Consider the following 21,261-nt stretch of genomic DNA (forward strand, 5'->3'; position numbering starts at 1 on the left):
TGTGCGTATGACACTGAGCTGTGAAGCCAAAGTTTAAGAAATTATACCAAGAGTTTTGGTTACAGAAGGAAATTTCTGATTACTATCTTGCACTATGGACAGTGGTTAAGAAGCTTGTTGCATTTCCAACATCATATTTGGTAGAATGTGGTTTTAGTGTGGCCATCCAACTTCTCTCCAAGCAAAGGAAATGGACTCGAGATCACTAAACTTGGTAATTTAAGACTTCTGCTAAGTGACTTTAAACCAGACATTGGGAAACTGTTATCACTTCACCAAGCCCATCCATAGCATTAAGAATTTACTGAACAGTGAAGCAGTTACTAAACGTGGTTATCTAAAAATCTTTTAGTAATTTACATAGAGTCACTGTATAGAGCTCAAGGTCTTTATTTCAAGTTTGCCCAACTATATTACGGAGCTTTCTCAATGTACTTGTTTTCCATCAAGAGGTTCATTTGTTCATTGTTGGAGATGCAAGTTTTAAGGAGGTTATAAATAAGACTAGTGTCAAAATTGGGCAGATCTGTACCCTGCAGAACTGGAATGTGAAAATGGAGCAACAGTCTGGGGGGAAAAAGCTTGGCGGTTCACCTTCAAATTACAACAGCTACAGTAATACATTGGGAGAATGAACTGCATCTTATGTCACAAGATTATTTTTCTACAAAGATCATGGAATTGGATTCCCATATGCAATGGACTATCACAAGCATCATGTTGCTGTGTCATTCATACAACTCCATTCACAACAATTTATACCTTTATAGTAAGTTTTTCTAGGCTTTTATAATATTTTGTATAAAAGTGAAGAGAGAGACCAAGTAAGGACTTAAGAATGGGAAACATCCAGAAACTAATTTTTTCCAGAGCGTTTTTTTCTTCCTGGACTTGTGAGCCACCTGCAAGAGAGCTGCAGTCTGCTTTCAGGTCTAGTCCCTCAGTTTGAGAATTATGGGTATAATGGTTTTTAAGTGCTGCTTGGGAAAGTGTTCCACTCCTCATTCATAAGAGGCTCAGGCCCCCAAAATGGGGAAATTCTATGGTTTGCTTCTCTGTATAAGATACAGCTTACATGAGATACAGCTTACTGTCCACTCACACTATATACTTAGGAATGTTGGAATGCTCTTTCCTTAGAGGCTCTCTCCTGGTGCTTGATCAGATGGCTTTCTGCCACTGGATGAAGTCCCATTTATTCTCCTGGGCTTTTAAATGATGAGATTTCTCTGTGCTCCCATATGTATGTCTGCTCAGTTGTTTTACTATTGGTTGTTTTGGGTTTAATGTATGTTAATCAGTTACTGTTTTTTAATTTCTAGTGCTTCTTACTGTATTTGTACCCTTTTGTTTGTTGGAATGCTGTGCCCTTCACAAATGGGTTCACCAGGCCAATTTACCATAGTCCATGGTAGAAATTCTGGTGAACCAATTGCAGGATTAGTTCACTGGAGCAGCAAATTTCTCAAGCTCCTCCTGAACTTGCAGCTGGTAAGCAGCACTTGGCAGCACCAGCTGAAAACAACTGACTTAAATAGGTTCAGCTGAAATACACTGAAGTATTTAAAAATTGCAAATAAAATGAGGAACAGATCACAAAACTCAAAGGAATAGGTCAAACACCATGCCTGGAAGTAGAATGAGCTGCAATAATCTTTCCTGGGAGTAAGCCTCACTGAATAAAATAGCTTAAGACCTCACTCTAGACCCCAAGGAATAGAATGACAGCTCTCAGAACAGAACAACAGTCACTGGGACTGCAATGAGTGTCCTTCAAGGGCTGCTTCAGCCTCCTAGTCAACTCCTATGCAGGTCTGCTCAGAAGTAAGCCCCTTTATTCACCAAGCTTACTCTAAAAAAGGAGGACACCATCCTTGTTCTACTTGCAGGCACCATATTAGGCTAATTCTGTTGTTTTTCTTGATCAGTTTGTTGTAATACAGGGAAAGGATAAGCCCTTTTATATGCTCCTTTGAACACTGGTTGGGGACTACTGACTTGAATGGACTCCATCAAAATGTGCTAAAATACTGCAAAGATGCAAATAAAATCAGGAATGATCACAAATAGTCCCCGAAAGTAGAATGTGCGGCAATCTTCTTTCCTGGAAGCAAGCTTCATTGAATAAAAATGGATTTCTGAGTAGACCAGCACTAAAGTAAACTAAGCTCAGCAGGTTTTGTTCTCAAGCATGAACAGAATTACAGTCTGCAGTTTTTATCAACAAGATGTATCAGTATTATGTGAAGAAAAGAAATTAAGTACAAAATGAGAGAGAAGACTAATAAATAAATAAATGGGTGGTATTACCTACTAGTATACTTGTTCAGTGCGGGGGGCTTTTCCAGGGCTGCTTTGGTCTTTGAGTCCACACCCAAGCAGGTCTACTCAGATGGAAGTCCTTGACCTCATTCTACTTACAGAGCCCATATTAAACCCATTCCCTTGTTCTTCTGGATCCATTCCTGATTTTATGGGGAAAGGTACATTGTTTACTCACCGAGAAGGTCCTTTCCACTCTGAAGTAGAAGGGCATCTTGAGCTTTGGGTGTTTCTCACCCACTGTTAGGGGTAGGCAGGACTAAACTAACAACTTCCTATCTCCTGGCGAGGAACACCTCCCCTTCCAGTTATTCTACAGCAAGCTCAAAATACAGGGAAAGGCACTCACAAACAAGGAGTACAAACAACAATAAACTGAACGATAAACTTAGAACCATTCTATATGTATTGCTACAATATTATTAGGCCGATTGAATCCGTAGGCCAGTTTGGTGTGCTTCAGTCCACCCTTGTAAAATGATGTTGCCATCTCCGGGTGGGCAAGATGCCCTTCTACTTCAGAGTGAAAAGGACCTTCTCGGTGATTAAACAATGTACCTTTCCCGCTCTGAAGGAAGGGCATCTTGATCTTTGGGATCTCCAAGAGCAATGAAATAACGGGTGGGAACTCAGACCTCATCATCTTCCACCATGTGCTGTAAAATACGTCTGCCGAATGCAGCTTCGGCGGATGCCATAGTATTGATTCGATAATGTCTAATGAAGGTAGTCACATTGGACCAAGTAGCCGCTTTACAGATCTCTTCAGTCGAGGCTTGTTTGAAAAATGCGGCCGACGTGGCTGCGCTTCGCAGTGAATGGGCTGTGATCCCATTCGGAACTTGGAGACCACTGGCTAGGTAGACTTCTCTGATACATTGTCTAATGGGTGTGCTGATAGACTGTCGGGACATACGAAGTCCCTTGTTGGGTGCAGAAATGGAGATAAACATAAATTCCGTTCTCCTAATGGATTCAGTTCTAGATATATAAATATGAATAGCTCTACGCAGGTCCAAGGTGTGCCAACTCCGCTCTCTGGGAGTAGAAGGATTAGGACAAAAGGAAGGGAGGTGACATTCCTGAGACTGATGAAACCAGGAACCCACTTTGGAGGTGACTGAGGGATCAGTACATAGCATGACTTTATCTTTGTGAAAGATCTTTGCGAATAGAAAGGGCACCCAATTCTGAATCCCTCCTGGCAGAGGTTATGGCAACTAAAAATAAGGTCTTCATCCTTACTAATCATAAGGAAACTTCTCTCATAGGTTGGAAGGGACTTTTGGTTAGAGCAGAAAGTACAGTGTTCAGTCTCCAGGTAGAGAAGCGGTGAGTCATTGGAGGGATAGATTGAGCTACTCCTTTAATAAAAGCCTTAACTTGAGGGTGCGATGACAAAGGAATACTATCAATATCCGGACAGACTGAGGCAATAGCAGACACTTGCTTTCATAAGGTTGCCGCTCTAAGGCCCTGCTGTGCACCGTTCTGTAAAAAGTCCAGTAACTGAGGTAGCTTAAGAGAGATAGGGTTGATCGTCTTCCAGTGACACCACCTGGAAAGGCTTTCCAGGTGTATTGATATATCCTTGTAGTAGAAGGACGTCTGGCTTTAAGGATGGTCCCCACCACCTCCACGGAAAGCCCAAGGGCTAAAAGCCTTGCCCTTTCAACCTCCAAGCGGTCAATTGAAACCATCCAGGATCTGGATGAATCACTGGTCCCTGTTGAAGGAGATCAGAGGATGTCGGAATCTGCCAAGGTGCCCTTGTGGAGAGCTCCATGAGTGCCGGAAACCATGGCCAGCATGGCCAATTGGGAGCGATCAGGATGACTTCCGCTCTCTCCGCCCTTATCTTCCTGATGACTTTCGGAAGGATAGGCAGTGGTGGAAAGGAGTATAGGAGACCCGGAGGCCACTGAGTCAGAAGAGCATCCACTTGCTCTGCTTCCGGGTGGTAGAACCAGGAGAAGAACCTTTCCACCTGACGATTCTGGACTTAGGCGAACAGATCCACCATGGGCGTTCCAAACCAGCTGGCGATGGCTTGAAAGACTTGAGTATTCAGCATCCATTCCCCTTCCTGGAAGGTCTGACTCCTTAACCAATCTGCCTGAGTGTTGTGGATGCCCCGTACATGTTCTGCCCTCAGAGACAAAAGGTGTTTTTCTGCCCAGATCATGATGGCCGATGACTCCTGGTGCAGGTGAGAGGAACGAGACCCACCCTGCTTGTTGATGTGGGCCTTGATCGCCACATTGTCTGTCTTGATTATCACATGCTTGTTTCTGACAAGGTCGTGGAATTAGATGAGAACTAGGCATACTGCTCTGAGTTTGAGGAGACTGATGTGGAGAGATGTTTCTGACTGGCTCCATACACCCTGAGCAAAGGAGTCTGCCACTGTGGCTCCCCATCCCTCGAGGCTGGCGTCTGTAAACACCTGGACTGGCTGTTCGTGTAGATACGGTTGTCCGACTGTTAAGAATGTCGACTTTGGTCCACCATAAGAGACTTGCCCTGGCCACCTGAGGGAGAGGGTCTTGTCTATCTTGTGTGTGATGAACAGCTGGAATGGACGCAGCGCTGCTTGAAGTGGTCGGGAGTGGAAGCGAGACCAAGGAATCAGGCCTAGACATGATACCATGAGGCCTAGGAGCCTTGTCAGAGCCATCAGTCGATGTCGTGATGACTTTACCGTGGACTTCGCCACAATTTTGCGGGCCTTGTCTGTTGGGAGGAATACTGAATTGGTGGTGGAATCTATGACCGCTCCCAGATATAGGATTCTCTGCAACGGGCTTAGCAAGCTTTTGGCTTTGTTTATAAGAAAGCCGTGCGTTTCGAGGGCTGTGATGACTCGAGTGGTTTGCTGAAGTGCCAGGTTGTATGAGGGGGCACATATGAGTAGGTCGTCTAGGTAGGGATATACTTGGATTCCTTCCTTCCTTAACATTGCCACAATAGCCACCATCACTTGGAAAAAACTTGGGGGGGCAGGTGTCAACCCGAATGGTAGTGCCCTGAACTGAAAATGAAGGTTCATATAGCTGAATCTCAGAAAGCGCCGGTGGGACTGATGGATGGGGATATGCATATAAGCCTCTGTGAGATCTATGGATGTCATGACGCAGTGCCTCTATGACGGTTCCCAGTGTCTCCATGCAAAAATGTTTGGCCTGGATGAATCGATTGCAAAATTTGAGATCCAGGATAGCCCTCCAGTCCCCATTCTTTTTGGGGACTGTAAAAAATATGGAGTAAACTCCCTGGAGATGTTCCTAAATAGGTACTTCCTCTATGGCCCCGATACGGATCAGGTGAGAAATGGCTTCCATCGTTCTCTGATGTTTTACAGCACTGTGGTAGCATGGCGATGCGACAAAGCGATTTGGAGGCTTCTGATGAAATTCTATTAGATATCCGTGCTGAATTATTTGTAGTACCCAGGCATCCATCTGGGAGTGGCGCCACTGTGGAAGGAAAAGTTGTAACCTTCCCCCACCATTGGATCCCTGGCGTCACTGCTTATTTCCTTTGAAGAATTTGTCAGGTTTGTCCGCCCTAAAGGACTGTGGTTGTGAGGGGCGGTTGAATCTGTTGAAATGTCGAAAGGACCCTCTCTGAGGAGCCCAGTGTGGGCGTCTCTGATCCTGTCTGAACCTGGATAAGGTATGGTAGGATGGAAAGGGCTGAGAGTATTGGCCAGGACGGGGTTCCTTTTTATGGGATTTAAGGGTTGCTGTATTTTTAACCCTAATTTCAGAGAGAATCTTATCTAGTCTCTCTCCAAATAACTTTCCACCCTTGTATGGGTGACCCATTAACATGGTCTTGGACCTGTACTCAGCCGACCATGGCCTTACCTATAGGGCCCTGCAAATGGCCGTATTGGAGGCGATTGCTCTAGCAGCAAAGATCACTGTGTCCAGGGAGGCATCTGCCATAAAGGAGGACGCCTTTAGCACTTGAGACAGGCCCTCGGCTATTTTTTTTATCTGCGGTGAGTAGAAGCTGAGTGAGCTTCTTTATCCAGGCATTTGAAGCCCTAGCCATCAGTGCTAATGTGGTATTGGCCTGAATAGACAGTGCAGCTGCCTCATGCACCTTTCTGGAAAGAAATTCCATTTTCCTATCGAGCTGATCTTTAATAAAGCCCACTCCATCCTCTGCCTGGAAGTCAGAAGATTGAAGGGCAGAGATAGGAGCATCTACCACAGGCAATTCCAACATATCCATTGCATATGAGGCCATATCATATAGTTTCTTGGCATTGCCAGAGAACTGTTTATTATGTAGAGGTTTGTCCCATTCACCTCTAATAACTTTCTCAAAGCATTCTGGTAAGGGGACCTTAATAGTCTAGGTCTCACATTGTGGGAAATATTCCTTGGAGCCTTTATGTCTGGATGTAGGCTTAGATTCCTCAGGAGTTTCAGCTTCATCAGATAGGTCTAAAGCAAAATGTGCCTTGGCCAAAAGAGGCTGGAAATCATTAGAACAGAGAACTCTCCATCCTCCTTATCGTCAGCCCCAGAATCCCTATCCACAGGGTAGGTTTCATTTCTCTGCTCTTGGATAATTGGCACTGCTTTTATAGCTGCCTTAGTGGGCCACTGCCTAGAGGGGGCGCTTTGGCTGTAGCCAGGCTCCTCCTGCATGGGTTCAGATATGACTGAGGACCCAGGGGAAGATGTCCAACTATATGAAAACCCTTGAGGAAGTGGTTGAGGGAGTCTTTGAGGAGGGTAACCCTGCTGGAAGGGTAGGATAAGAGATTAGAGCCTCTGAAAATGTCTTTCCATGGAGCCCTCTATCATATTATGTACCTGTTCAAACGTGGGGTTCTTGGGGGATCCCCCTTCCTCAGAAGGGTGGGTTACTTTACTCTCTTGTAGGTATCCTGGGCTCCACATCCAAAGGCGCAGCAGAGGATCCGGCGGGGACCTTAGAGGTCAAAGCGGAACTCTGCTTAAGCTGGCGCTTGAAGCTGCTGCCTTTTTTCCGCCATTAGACTTGTTTTTCTTCAGCGATTTTTCAGCCGAAGTAGATGGCGGTGACGACTTTCCGGTCTCCCTCTCCAATAGTCCGCCAGGGCAGCTAACGGCTGGAGCCGATTTTAAGGCCAATTCTTGATCTGCATCAGAAAGGAGCTCGATGTCCTCCGATGCAGCTTCTCCAGCAGCCATTTTGTTTGCTACGTCTTTCCCGCAGCTTAGCTGTTTCTCCCGCAGCTCAGCTGATGGGCGGCAGAGCCGGGAGCTTAAATTTAAAAAACAAACGTACCCAAACAAGAGGGAGGGTAAACAATTGGATACGGCAAGGTAAGGAAAAGAATCTATTCTAACCTAATTTCACTAGACCTAGGCAGCAGCTATGGCTGCAACACTCTCATCACAGCGAAGGCAGGAGAAGAACTGGAAGGGGAGGTGTTCCTCGCCAGGAGACAGGAAGTTATTAGTTTAGTCCTGCCTTCCCCTAGCAATGGACGAGAAACACTTTTAAAAAAAATAACATCCCAGGAAGCTGTAGGTTAATTTCCACGAACCCATGTTGTGCTGTTCAGAAATTAGTATCTCTCTCTGACTGACTGACTGACTTACCGGGGTTGACCCTGCCTTTGTAGATTCAAAGATTCAGAGATGCTTTTTATTACTATGCATGGCCAATGAGCTGGATCCTGTGACTTAGCTGGGAGAAGACAGAACAGAGTTGTAGTCGTAAAAAAAAAATGTAGACTTAAATGAAGGGAACTACATATGTGTGAGATTTCAACATTGCTCTCAGATACTGCTGCTTGCTTAAAGACATATTTGACTCCACAGAATATTTGACTAGTGTTCCAACCCTAAAAGTGAGCACAATTCAAACTGTGTGGGTTAATGGCAGTCTACACACTGCAAAAGAGACTTGTGAGAAAGCACTTGCAAAACTCAAGACTGAAGAACCATATTTACTGACAACTAACCAATGTTTTAACAATTGGATTTACAGCATGATTATTTTAAGCATTATGTCTAGCTCTTCAACTAGCAAATTGATTCACAGGGCAACTAAAACATTAAAATCATAAATACAATTTTAACATATGAGACTGCAGAAAAAAACAGAAATAAGTAGGGATTCCTGAACTCCCATAGATTTGAATCACCTTGTACCGTATTTTTCCGTGTATAGGACAATCTTTTTTCCTAAAAATATTTAGAAAAAAATGGGGGTCGTCTTATACACAGAAGGTCCTGCTCTCTTCCCCACCCGTATCTTGTACACGCCCCCATGTATACGACAACTCCTGATTTCTTAATTTTGGGTTAAAAAAATAGGGGTCATCTTATACATGGGGACGTCTTATACACGGAAAAATACAGTAATTGCCAGGTGTGAACATGCCACTGATTTATCGATGATTGGATCAATTGGTGGTGAGTCATTTGCCAGAGTTTGCAGGGTAGGTGTACAACAGCACTTACACACACTCTGGTTCTTTGCATGCCTGTTGTCTTACAGCCCCATGGTGATGCTGCTCAGGCATAATTCTTTTCTCCACAACTATATTTAAATGTTATCACAAATATCTCCCAAAAAGTTCAGTTTTAAAATATATCCTGCCTTTTGCTGTTCCCACTAATGTTCTCGCCCATTACTGATGCAACTTGATTAAGGAGACTTATCATCCATTACGTTTGAAGTCAACAATTGCTGCACTTCAGCAGTGGCACTACTTGCAGTTCGTGGCCTAACACCCCAGTTCATATTTTCCCTCTTATGTGTGTAGCTATATGCTGACTATTCCTCCTTGAAACATGCATCCATCATGCAGTAGAAAATGGTGTGGAAACAGCACCCACAAACCCCTGTTCTTGCACCACTTGCTGCTGCCAACTCCCCCTCCCCACTCCTCCTTTTCCCTACTGAGCCACGCAGCGGCAGGAAAGGGGAGACAGCCCTTTCAAGGGCTGCAAGGGGACGAAGGAATGGCACAGCTGATTAAAAAAATTTTTTCTCCAGCTTGCCACAATTGTGTACAGAATGAGTATGACATCATATGGACATTCTGCTTTAACATAAAGGTTTCCTGCTTCCCATGCAGGGAAAAACCTCCATGTGGCACCAGCCGTTAATACTATTCTTTGCAACGGCTCTCATTTATTTTTTAAATTACAAATGCTAACTCGATTCTCCTTAGTGAGTTAGTATAGTTTTCAGGATAAAATGATCCTCTTAGCGTTACCACTCTCATAAGACCTAAAAGTCAAATGTTGCATAGCCTTGAATTCCAATGGCATTTCTTTGGAAAAGTTTTTGACCTCCTCAATGATGGGGATAATGATGCCTAAAGATGTGGGGCAGAGGATTTTCCCATCCTTTCATTTTCATATCATGAAATCAACAACGAATGGATGCTATTGGCCAGTATAATATTAGGACAGCCTGACAGTGCCAAAATTGTAATTAATGTTTTTCAGGTGACTATCCCTAAGAATTGTGTGTGAAAATACATATATGTTTTATTGATTTATGAACCAAGAGCAGGGGGAATGACAAATAAATAATATTTCTCTCTCTAATGAGACCAGGGCCCTGCGAGATCTAGCACAGTTCCACAGAGCCACAAGATGTTCCGCCAGGCCTATGGTTGAGGGCCGCAACGGTTTCCATTGCAGCTGGCCTCCCTCCCCCTTCTTTACATTCCATCTGAGCTTCTTAACAGGGAACCCTGATTGCTTTCCCCCAGGGTGGCTGCAGACCTGTGTGCAGATAAATGGACGCCAATTCGATTTTGGCTTCAGAATTGTTGGTTTTAAACTGGAATTGAATTCATTTTATATTTTGCTATTTGTTGTATTACTGTGCAGCTGGGACAGAGAGCGGGATATAAGACCAAAATAAATAAATAAAATAATCTGAAATATAATGTTATGAATTCACCAGATTTGTTATGAAGTCAAACCAAAGCAAAAATTCTTATTTATATGCCTCTTCTCACACTGTAATCACCAGTCTGATACAGCATGAATAAATAAAGCTATGGGGCGTGACAAGAATGCTGAGGTGTCCCAGTGACCTCCGTGGAAGTTATTCTGTTAAATACACGAATAAACACTCAAGTCCACAGCATATCATTCAACAGTGGCACTCAGTCCACAGCTCTCAGAGAGCCACTTCTACTATTACCATCAACAGATGTAAACCCATTTACTTCCTTTGCTAATATGAGGCCTGCAGTTTACCTGTTCCTTTAGCGCTGGCTGTTTCAAGGTGAGAAAAACCTGCCAACCACAAGCCCCACTTGGGCAAGGGCCTTGCCACATTGAGGAATGGGTCTCAGAAGAGCCACATGCAGCTCCTGAGCCATAATGCAACTCCTGAGCCCCCGAATATCATTGTCACACACGGCTCTTGGGGTGCTGACACTGAATTTTCAGTTTCTTCAGATTTTTTCTTAAATTTAATCTATATTAAAGGAAGAACATGCTATACCTTCTTTAAATGTTTCCATGAACTAATCCAGTAAAAGTAATCTCCATATAAAGCTTTGAATCCATTTGAATGTATCATTTAAACTCCCATGTGATTTTCTTTTTGTTTCCTACTCAAATATTTCAGTTCAAGTATTTTTTGCTATTGAGGGTACATGAAATATTTATTGAACAAGTTTTAAAAGTCTATCAAAATAAACATGCTAAATCGAATCATACTCTTTAGGGAAGCAGATAATTTTCTGGAAAGATTCTAGATTCTAATTTTTCTGGAAAACCCATCACTGGTGACACCTTTGTTGAGCTTCGGAGAACATCTTTGACCATGAGCTATATGACAGACCCAAGACTGAATTCATTATTAATACACAAGGAACACATGACCCTTCTTTCTTCAAAAGCACATGGTAGCTATCAGCCTGCCCCAAGAATTATTGAATTGGATTCCAAGAAACATACATTGCACTTGCTGCAATACTTCAGAAGTTAACGTAGGTTGGCATTAATCCCTCTAGTGGGTTCACTCTTTTCTGTCTGACCAAATACAAGGAGTCTCCACTGGAGAAGCTGAATCAACTGGATGGAATTTATCTTGTGGGTTGCCATAGGGTTCTATTCTCACCAATGCCCTTTAAAATAAATAAATAAATATGTGTGTGTGAGATTGTCTGGAGCTTTAGGTTGGGTGTCACCAATATGCAGATGACACCCAGCTTTATATCTAATTATCCAAGTCTCCAGGTGTGGATGTCTTGGTTCTGAACCGGTGCTTTGAGGCTGTGGTAAGGCAGCTAATGCAGAACAAGCTGAATCCTGACAAGACAAAGGTAATGCTGTTTGGGAAGGTGGGATATTCTAGAGCCGTGTTGGCGAACCTATGGCACGCGTGCCACTTCCGGCACGCTTAGCCCTCTTTGCCGGCACGCGTGGGTGAGCTCCAAAAGGCCTCCTGGGTCATCTGTGCTCCTCCCTCTCTCAGCTGAGCTCCCCCCCCCACCGTGCGTGCGTCAGCGGGTCAGCTTCCTGCCTCGCACGCAGGCAGCTGGCTTCTTCCTCTTCCCCCCCTCTTGCCCCGCAACAGCTGATAGGCGGCGGGGAGGCCAGCAGCAACGAGGCGTGGCCTCCTCCTCTAGGCTCCAGAAGCAGCTCGTCCACACCGCCTTCCTCCTCCTTGTCCCCCTCAGGCGGCTCCCAGCAGTCCAGCTCTAGGCTGCCGCCGCCATCGTCCTCCTCCTCAGGCGCCTCTCCCCCGGCAGTTTTCGCCCGCCTCCTCCTCCGGGCGCTTGTGGAGGGCCAGGCGGCCCCTCAACAGCCGCGCGTCCGCCGGAGAAAGGCCTGCCATCTCCCGCCGTCCTCCCCCTCTCCCCCGTTCGCACTCGTCCCTGACTCCTGCGTTAAGCTTGTGGGGTAGCCGGAGCCACCCTCGAGTCCTCCGGCTTGGGCGTGGCTGCGTGGCCTTTGCCTTCTCCCTCCCCGCCCCCTAAGGTCGCCCGCAGGCTGGCGGGGTCGCAAGTGTTGGCGTGCTCGCCCTCGCTCTCGCCGCCCCCTCCTCCCCTGCCCCCGACAGCAGGTGCCCAATGCCGCCGCGCCGGGGCCCAACATCTCCGCTGTCCCGCGCCGTCGCCTTTCCGCCTCCCCAGAGCTGCCGGTAAGGGGGGGGAGAACTTTGGGTGTGCATCCTGGAGCAAGTCCTGGGTGGGGCTTGAGGCCCGACCCAGGACACTTCCTTCCTTCCTTACATCCTTTCTTCCCCAATTCCTTCCTTCTCTTTCCTTTTCCAGTTCCTTCCTTCCTACCTTCCTTCCTCTTTCTTTCTTTCTTTCTTTCTTTCTTTCTTTCTTTCTTTCTTTCTTTCTTTCTTTCTTTCTTTCTTTCTTTCTCTCTTTCTTTCTCTCTTTCTCTCTTTCTCTCTTTCTCTCTTTCTCTCTTTCTCTCTTTCTTTCTTTCTTTCTTTCTTTCTTTCTTTCTTTCTTTCTCTGTCCCTCCCCCTTTCTTTCTTCCTTCCATCCCCAGTTCCTTCATTCTCTTTCCTCTCCCAGTTCCTTCCTTTCTCCATCCCTCCCCCTTCCCCTACTAGGGCTGCCAACCTCCAGGTGGTGGCTGGAGACCTGGCAACCCTAGCAATAATGTCCAGTATTCAGGTTAAATTGCTGTATTGGCACTTGGCGATAAATAAGTGGGTTTTGGGTTGCAGTTTGGGCACTCGGTCTCTAAAAGGTTCGCCATCACTGTTCTAGAGGGACTGAATCCACTTGTCCAACATGGAATAACGCTGGCTTTTACAGAGTAGGTTAAGAACTTCGGGGTGCTCACGGACTGTGCCTTGCTGTTTAAGAAGCAGGTTGGCATGGTGGCCAGGACAGCCTTCTATCCAGCTGTATCTGATTCACCAACTTCCTTGGCACCTAGACTCACCTGATCTGGCCACGCTGATCCATGCTTCTGTAACCTCATGGTTGGATTACTGCAACATGCTCTATGTGAGGCTGCCCTTGAAGATAACCCAGAATCTACAACTGCTCCATAATGTGGCAGCCCAACCACTGTCAAGGACTAGCTGCTGGGAATATAGGTTGTCAATTTTGAAACAACTTAATTGACTGCCAGTTTGTTTCTGGGTTCAATTCAAGGTGCTGGTTATGACCTTAAAGCCCTTTACAACCTACAATCCATATATTTGAAGGACTGTCTCTTTCCCTGTGAGCCAACTACGATAATCAGGCAGCCATCTGTTGGCTATCTTATCAGGTAGCCTGTCTGGCATCGACCAGAGCCTGGGCCTTTCCCATCATAGCTCTAGCTGAACACTTGCCCAAGGAGGGTTTTTACAGCTCTCTTGATCAGCAAACACAAGCTCAAACTTTGACAGGGGAAGGAACTGTGAAGTAGCCAAATATTGCCAGTGCTCAGTTGTCTACTGTAACTAAGCAAGCATGTTCCTCTTTTGTCGCATACTCCTGTTTCCCTGGTTATTGTTATGATGGGTGGTGCTTTCCGTACTTCACAATATTTTCCCTTATTCTTATCAACTGTAATGTTTCTCGTGTTTAGTGTAAAAACAGTAAATTGAATTACTTCTAGCCCTTTGGTTCTACTCTACTTGTTAGAGTTAGGCAACTCCTTTAAAGATTACAGTCCAGTCTATATATATGAATTATCCATTTAGATTTTGCAATGCCTCCAATGAAATGCGCTTTCCCCTGATCTAGCAAGCATGGCAGCCACAAAACCTGCCAATTCCCTCTCTAAACACACCATCTTAATTTGCAAGCTGCATCTGCCACAGTGACAGAGCCACTGAGTGTAACTATTATACTATTTAGCTATACTGCTGTTACCATACTAGATTAGCTGCAAGGGACTCGACTTGGATGGACATCAGTTTGATGAAGTTTGGGACAGGGGGTCCAATTTTATGGGCTTGCAAAAGGGTCGCCCCCATCCTCCAGGCATTCGTGAGAGCCGAGCTGTCAACCGGTTTACAGGTTCAGAAGGTCAGTGTTGCCGAGGACTGGCGGAAAGAGCCAATTGGCAGGCTGGCACCTCAGAGTCTGGGGACTCTGTATCTGGGTAGCTGTGCATGATGTCCATGCAAATTAGCTTCCAAACTGAGGAAAATAGTTAAAATGCAAGAAAAATAAGACACAGAAAATATTTCTTTTAGTGGCAAATGGCATCTATGTACAGTCCTTTAATATAGTCATCAAAAATCTGATTTCAAGAGATGGTCACAGTGCAGGTAAACGAAGTCATTACTCAGGTTGACCTTCAGTTTGAGAGCAGGTTTTCATGAGGGGGTAGTGATATCGGAGCCAGCCGAAGCCTTAACCAAGGCAGCTCTTCTGAAGGAGATTGCTCATCCGCACAGATGAGGGTGTCTTCTTCCGAAGCCTGGTCAGCAGCTGTTAAAGCTGGTACTTTTAGTTGGATATATCCCTCCAGAGGGGCTGGGTGAGCCCTGTCTTTTAAATGACCTTTCTGCTATGCAGACTAGTCTTTTGTTGGGTGATGTACCTAGAAAGTTGGTTCGAACAAGTTGGCTCCGATTACACAACCCCTACCTCAAAAGGGCCCAAACTATGGGGTCCTAACAAAACTAGTCAACGACAGAAAAATGGGAGAAGGCACAGAGCCGTGTATCTGAGAAAAGGCGAATAGCTGAAACCCGAAAAAAACAAATGTCTATTCGGCTTTTTGGGAATCGCCTATTCGGCTTTGGGCAGATTCCCAGGTTTTAGTATTCAGCTGAAAATAAACCCAAAACAGATAATTTCAGGTTTATTTTTGGTTCGGGTTTACTGATATGCACATCCCTATACTGGAGTCAAATCTAACATGCAAAGGCAGTTCTCTTGAAAATGTCTAAAAGGAAAACATTTCAGAACATTGTTGTTTCACTATCATACAGCTTAGAAATTTAATGTGCTCACAAGAAACTGTTCTCTTACCTTGCTCATTGCTCCAGGTTGTGGGCCTCTCAAGCCTGTCTGTCCTCCCATTTGTGGAGCACCCTGCTGCAGCGTCTCAGCCAGCAAGTTACCAGCATTACTCATTCCTGGGTTCGGATATGGCATATTGGATCGCCCCCTTCCTGCTCCAATTGAACCGTTCATTACTTGCCCTTGCATCATTCCTTGTCCATTACCTGCAGCCAGCATACCAGGATTCATCCCAGCATTTATTCCTGCATTCATCCCCATTCCAGGCTGATTTACTGGACTATTTACTGCTGGCATCATTCCTGCAGTAGACTGAGCTGATGGACCTTGGTTTGGTCCACTTGCACCCATCCCCAAATTTGGAGATGTCAAAGCAGCCTGTGCCATGGGGCTTTTGACCATACTGTTTAAGATTCCCATTCCAGGATTGTTCTGTTGGGGTTGACTGGCCATGCTCTGGCCTGGCCCACCAACTCCCATGTTAAGATTTGGTGAGCTACCAGCCCGTAACAGTTCAGACAGCTGTTTGTGTTTAGAAGCAGCATCTTGTGCCATATTAAGGCTAGTCTGTAGCTGATTAATGTCACCTCCATTGGTAAGTCCCAGTTCTGTGGAGCTGATCAGCTCATCTGGCAAGTCATGTTCCAAATCAAAGAGGGATCCAAAATCTAAGAAGGGAAAAAGAAAAGGAAAGCAATTTAGAAAATTCAGAGCCAGTGTATCAGATGAACAAAGTGATCCATTAAATGATACAATATATTACTTATCCAGCTTGCTTTGCAGCGAACATACAATTAATTTTTAAACACACATGTATACAGCAGAAGTTGAAAACACTGCATGGGCTCTCAATAGATCTTAAAATTTCCCTGTTAAGGTAGGTTGGTATTCTGCCCAGACAGAAGATGGAGTTTGAATAAGAATGGCTTGCCTAAAGTCATCTTACTGCTCAGTCAACACATGCCAGGAATCTTACAGTTCAGCCTTTTAAACACTATGCTCCACCAACTCTTCAGGTACTAATACAAGGTTTAAGAATGCTATTATTCACAGAAGTATCTTCAGTCAGGTTCAGTTCACAATTTACTTCAGCCCAAGATAGTGTCTTCTTTTTCCTTTGTCACCTTTCACATTCTTCTTCCCCCTTTCTCTGACCTCTCTCTGGAATCTGTCAACTCCACCACTTCTCCAGTCAGATTGGAGATGTGCTAAAGGGTGATGGGAGGACAGATAGACTGTATTGGAAACAACTGAGGCGACTAACTAGGCATGGGTGAGCCAAGCTCCAGTCACCTCTTGCAAAGTCTGGGCAGTAAGCATATGGAAAAGAGGTGGTTGGGGGGGTGACATGATTGCTCTCTTTAAGGATTTGAAAGGCTGTCACTTAGAAAAGGGCAGGGAGCTGATCGTGTTGACAGCAGAGGATAGGACTTGCAATAATGGGGTACAAATTACAGGTGGAAAGCTATTGGCTGGATATTAGGGGGAAATTTATGTACAGTAAGAGCCCCGTGGCGTAGAGTGGTAAGCTGCAGTACTGCAGTCCAAGCTCTGTTCACGACCTGAGTTCGATCCCAACGAAAGTTGGTTTCAGGTAGCTGGCTCAAGGCTGACTCAGCCTTCCATCCTTCCGAGGTCGGTAAAATGAGTACCCAGCTTGTTGGGGGTAAAGGGAAGATGACTGGGGAAGGCACTGGCAAACCACCCCATAAAAACAAAAGTCTGCCTAGTAAACGTCGGGATGTAACGTCACCCCATGGGTCAGGAATGACCTGGTGCTTGCACAGGGGACCTTTACCTTTAAGAGTAGTGCAGCAGTGGAATCAGCAGCCTAGGGAGATGATGAGCTCCCCCTTACTGGAAGCCCTCAAGCAGCAGCTGGACAAACACGTCAGGGATGCTTTAGGCTGATCCTGCATTGAGTAGGGGTTTGACTAGATGGTCTATATGGCCCCTCCCAACTCTATGATTCTATATGGGAACTGAGGCAGGGAAAGGCTGGCTCTTTAAAATGCCTCAGGACAGTACTACTGAAACAGACTAACCCAATTATCCCATTGGAATTTTTATTCAAAGGGAGGGGAGTCCTGGAACAGCATTAGCATTGAAATGGTGGGGGCGGATGGGAGAGTCCTTTACCTGTAGGTGATCCAAAGGGGCTGGTGGGATTTCATGAGAAGGGAGTAGCTCTAGCTCTCCCAGAGTTGCTGCCAGCATCAAGTGTGCCTCTCGCCTACCCCCTTAGTGAGTGGGTTGTATTAACTTAAAATGAGCAATGGTTATTGAGAAAATAACCACTTTTCATACAGTAGCTCAACATAGACAGTAGCATAACATAGGTCAGGGGTCCTCAAACTTTTTAAACAGGGGGCCAGTCCATTGTCCCTCAAACACTGTTGGGGGCCGGACTATAGTTTAAAAAAAATATGAACAAATTCCCCGCGTGCGCGGGGGGGGGGAGGAGGCGGCGCGAGGGGGCTCTCCTGAAAAGCATCCTCCTCCCGAGCCCGGACCTTCCCCCTTCGCTCTGCAGCTGGGGCTTGGCCTTTCCTCGGCAGACATGGCCTCGCCTTCCCCGGCCTCCCTTGCGCTCTCCGCACGCCCGCACGCACAGAGGCGAGTTAATGGGGAATAAAGAGGCTGGAGTCCGCGGCAAGTGCCTGCGCCTTACAAATGTAGTGGTTAAGAGTGGCAGTTTGGAGCGGGGACTCTGATCTAGAGAACCGGGTTTGATTCCCCACTCCTCCACATGAGAAGCGGAGGCTAATCTGGTGAACCTGGTTGGTTTCCCGACCCCTACACACGAAGCCAGCTGGCTGACCTTGGGCTAGTCACAGCTCTGTTAGTGCTCTCTCAGCCCCACCTGCCTCACAGGGCGTCTGTTGTGGGAGGGTATGGGAAGGGGATTGTAAGGCAATTTGAGTCTCCCTTTAGTGGTAGAGAAAGCCGGCATGTAAAAACCAAGGCCATTTATGCATGGCAGGTTTTGCCTTGGATTTGCCGCTCTCCAGATGCAAATTTTCCCCATCCGAATTCTCCAAACTCTGGCAGGGGGTGGGGGGAGCTTACTTTTGAGTTCTGAGGATTCGGATGGGGAAAATGTGCATCTGGAGAGCGGCAAATCCAAGGCAAAACCTCCTGTGCATAAATGGCCACAAGTCTTTTTCTTGTTCTCCCTGGAGATATGCCCAGCCCCCCCCCCCAAGGGGCCCCTATAAGGATACCCCCGGGAGGAGAGAGAGCCACAAGCCGTGAGAACGCTGCCCAACTGCGGCCAAAACAGGAACGCCAGGGCCACGTTGGGCTGCATCGAGCTCGAGGAGGCCAGGTCCAGCCAGGCCACAAAGCTAGGCAATGGGAGAAGTCTCCCGGTGGGGCATGCTGCGGAAGAGAAGGGGGCGACTGGGCCCAGGAAAGGGGGGTTTGGGCCTGGGAGGGAGAAGGCGAAGGGGGCGACTGGGCGGCGCACGAGGCGGCAAGACGCCTCGTGCACCCAGGAAAGGAGTTTTGGGCTAGGGAGGGTGGGAGGGAGAGGTCAAAGGGGGCGACTGGGCGGCGCGCAAGGCGACAAGATGCCTCGTGCACCCAGAAAAGGGGGTTTTGGGCTGGAGAGGGAGCAGGGAAGGGGGCGACTGGGGTGGGAGGAAGGCTTCCGGCTGGGCGCAAGCGGCCAGGAAACCCAGAAAAGCTCTAGGGAGGGGGGCAAGGGGGGACTGGCTTTCTCAGTCCCTGGGCCGGACAAAAGCCCTCCGGGGGCCGGATCCGGCCCGCGGGCCGTAGTTTGAGGACCCCTGACATAGGTGAACATGGCTTTTATTAAATCACAAAAATAAGTCAGATAAACATAAAATCTGACTTTACCACTAGCTAGTAGAAAAGACCAGTTGGCAGCTAAGCCCTGCCACAATTTTAGGATCCCTCATTAAAATACTAGTAGTAATTCCGCCATGAGTCGGAAGCGACTTGACGGCACTTAACACACACACACACACACTCTAATTCAGTATAAAGCCCACACAATTTAGTAATATATTACAGGAACGTTGGAAGTTACTAGACCATTTGTCCTCACACACTTGTGTTTGTCATTTGTGTCCTAACACTCAAGCAAGCCACCTAATTTACAATAGTTGCTCCATGGTTATCTAGGCAATTCTTACTAACCACAGGCAAAAGGATATTTATATGCCTGATGCTACAAAGACCACAATCTACAGACCAATACTTTCTATACAGTTTGACCCAAGAGCCCAAAACCTTTATTAAATTGCCCATTTTGACATAATCTTCCAAAATTAATAATTATTTCACAGACATGTCAACATATCGATATCAAAGGGCTAGTTAAAATATGTGTTACTTTTTTTTTTTTTTTTTTTACACAAAGTGTTGCTTTTTTAACACAAAGAAGCAGCCTGATGTAGCAGTGTTAAAGTAGCAGTATTAGATTTGGTCTATTCCCACTTACTGCTTTCTAGCAGAAGTGAGGCGGCTGAAAACACATTCCTGCGATCCTGTGTGCTGCTACTTGGAAGCAGTCACTACAACTAAAGCTCCAGTCATAAGCAGTTTCACACAGCTGTGCCCAAGATGTTTAGGCCACTATGTGTAAGAAATTACTTGTATATTCTGCATACTTCAATTGCAAATTTGCACAATTCATCTTAAATACTCATAAAGCAGTTAACCAACATAACATTCACTCTTGCCACACAAAACATGCACGTAAGTCCTTGAAACCTTAGTATTCCTAAAGTAAAACATAACCATACCTTGACAATTTCTCTCTGCTCAAACTTACCAGTTAATAAAACCTGCCATCACATACACACACTTCATCACTCATACCTATAGCAAAGGACTACCTCATTCCACTGAAAGGAGAGCAAGATAGAAAAAGTATCATATTGCTGGTGTGAGGATGGACATCCTTCAGCATCCTCACAAGTTTACTGGATGACATTCCCAAGGTGAGAAGCAGACAGTGCCCACACAGTTTGGATGCATATGCACTCCTGGATACTGCTACTAATGCACAATGCACGACTTGTTCACAGACAGCTTGCTTAGCACCTGCCTCTTCTGCTTCTAAGTCCCTGCTGTGCAGCCTAGTAACCCTGAAGGAAGAGGAAAATCGAGTTGCACTTACCAGTAACTGTTGTTCATTGAAGTCTTCGTGCAGATACACATATTGGCCTGCACCTGCGCAGTCCCATATGTGGGGCTGCACAGAAGACTGACAATGAACCTCTTCGAGGCCAGCCCAGCCCAGCATAACACCCTACCAGGACTAGATCTTCTTTGTGAGAAAGGTTTGTAGTCAGGCAGTAAAATCTCCCACTAGGAGCAAGAAAATCCATCACTACCATACAACGGCCTACTCCTATACTACATACATGGTAGATGTGGAGCAGCTCAGGGTGGGAAAAAACAGAACAGTGTTCCATGTCAGTGCTGGCCTTCACAGAAGAATGAATGAGCCAATATTCTAGTTCTGAGGACTATACGCATGCACTGAATTATGGGGGCCAAGGCTGTGGATGAAGCCCATAGGCTCTGCCAATCTCCAGCAAACAAGGAAGCAAAAATACAGCAATACCCCCCTTCAAGTCGTCCTCACCCAAAACCAGTAATACATGTGAATTAACAAAGGCAAGAAAACTTTCACACATGAAAAAACAACCCTCCTTTGAGGCAACAGACACTTTTGACCAAGTAACCCTAATACAGACTTCCTGTGGTACAGCAGCCACTTCCCCCAACACAATGAAGAATGTGATTAGAGTTTAATGTGGAACAGAATACAATTGTCTCTGGAAATTTTTACCATATAAAATAGCAGCATTAAAACTACTTTCCCCATAGAATTTTGTGATGTGGTAAGATAAAATTGTAGTTTTATATCAACATTTTCAGAATGGATTACATAAGCAAAAACCAAAACATAGTATATTCTGGATAAATGCACATGAGTTAAGACCAAGAAAACAAGCAACTTAAGCACGATACAGTGCTCT

The 21,261-nt window shown here is 45.8% G+C and overlaps 1 protein-coding gene across 1 annotated transcript in view; it reads right to left on the bottom strand.

Moving 5' to 3' along the window:
• Positions 1–21,261, bottom strand: part of EP300 (E1A binding protein p300) — an 87,130-nt gene that overhangs the window by 54,809 nt on the left and 11,060 nt on the right. The window contains exon 2 of the mRNA XM_056847598.1: positions 15,254–15,912. Coding sequence (XP_056703576.1) covers positions 15,254–15,912 — 659 coding nt within the window. The remainder of the gene's footprint in view (positions 1–15,253; positions 15,913–21,261) is intronic.

This window comes from Euleptes europaea, chromosome 3 (genome assembly GCF_029931775.1).
Source record: "Euleptes europaea isolate rEulEur1 chromosome 3, rEulEur1.hap1, whole genome shotgun sequence".
Lineage (NCBI taxonomy): Eukaryota > Metazoa > Chordata > Lepidosauria > Squamata > Sphaerodactylidae > Euleptes > Euleptes europaea.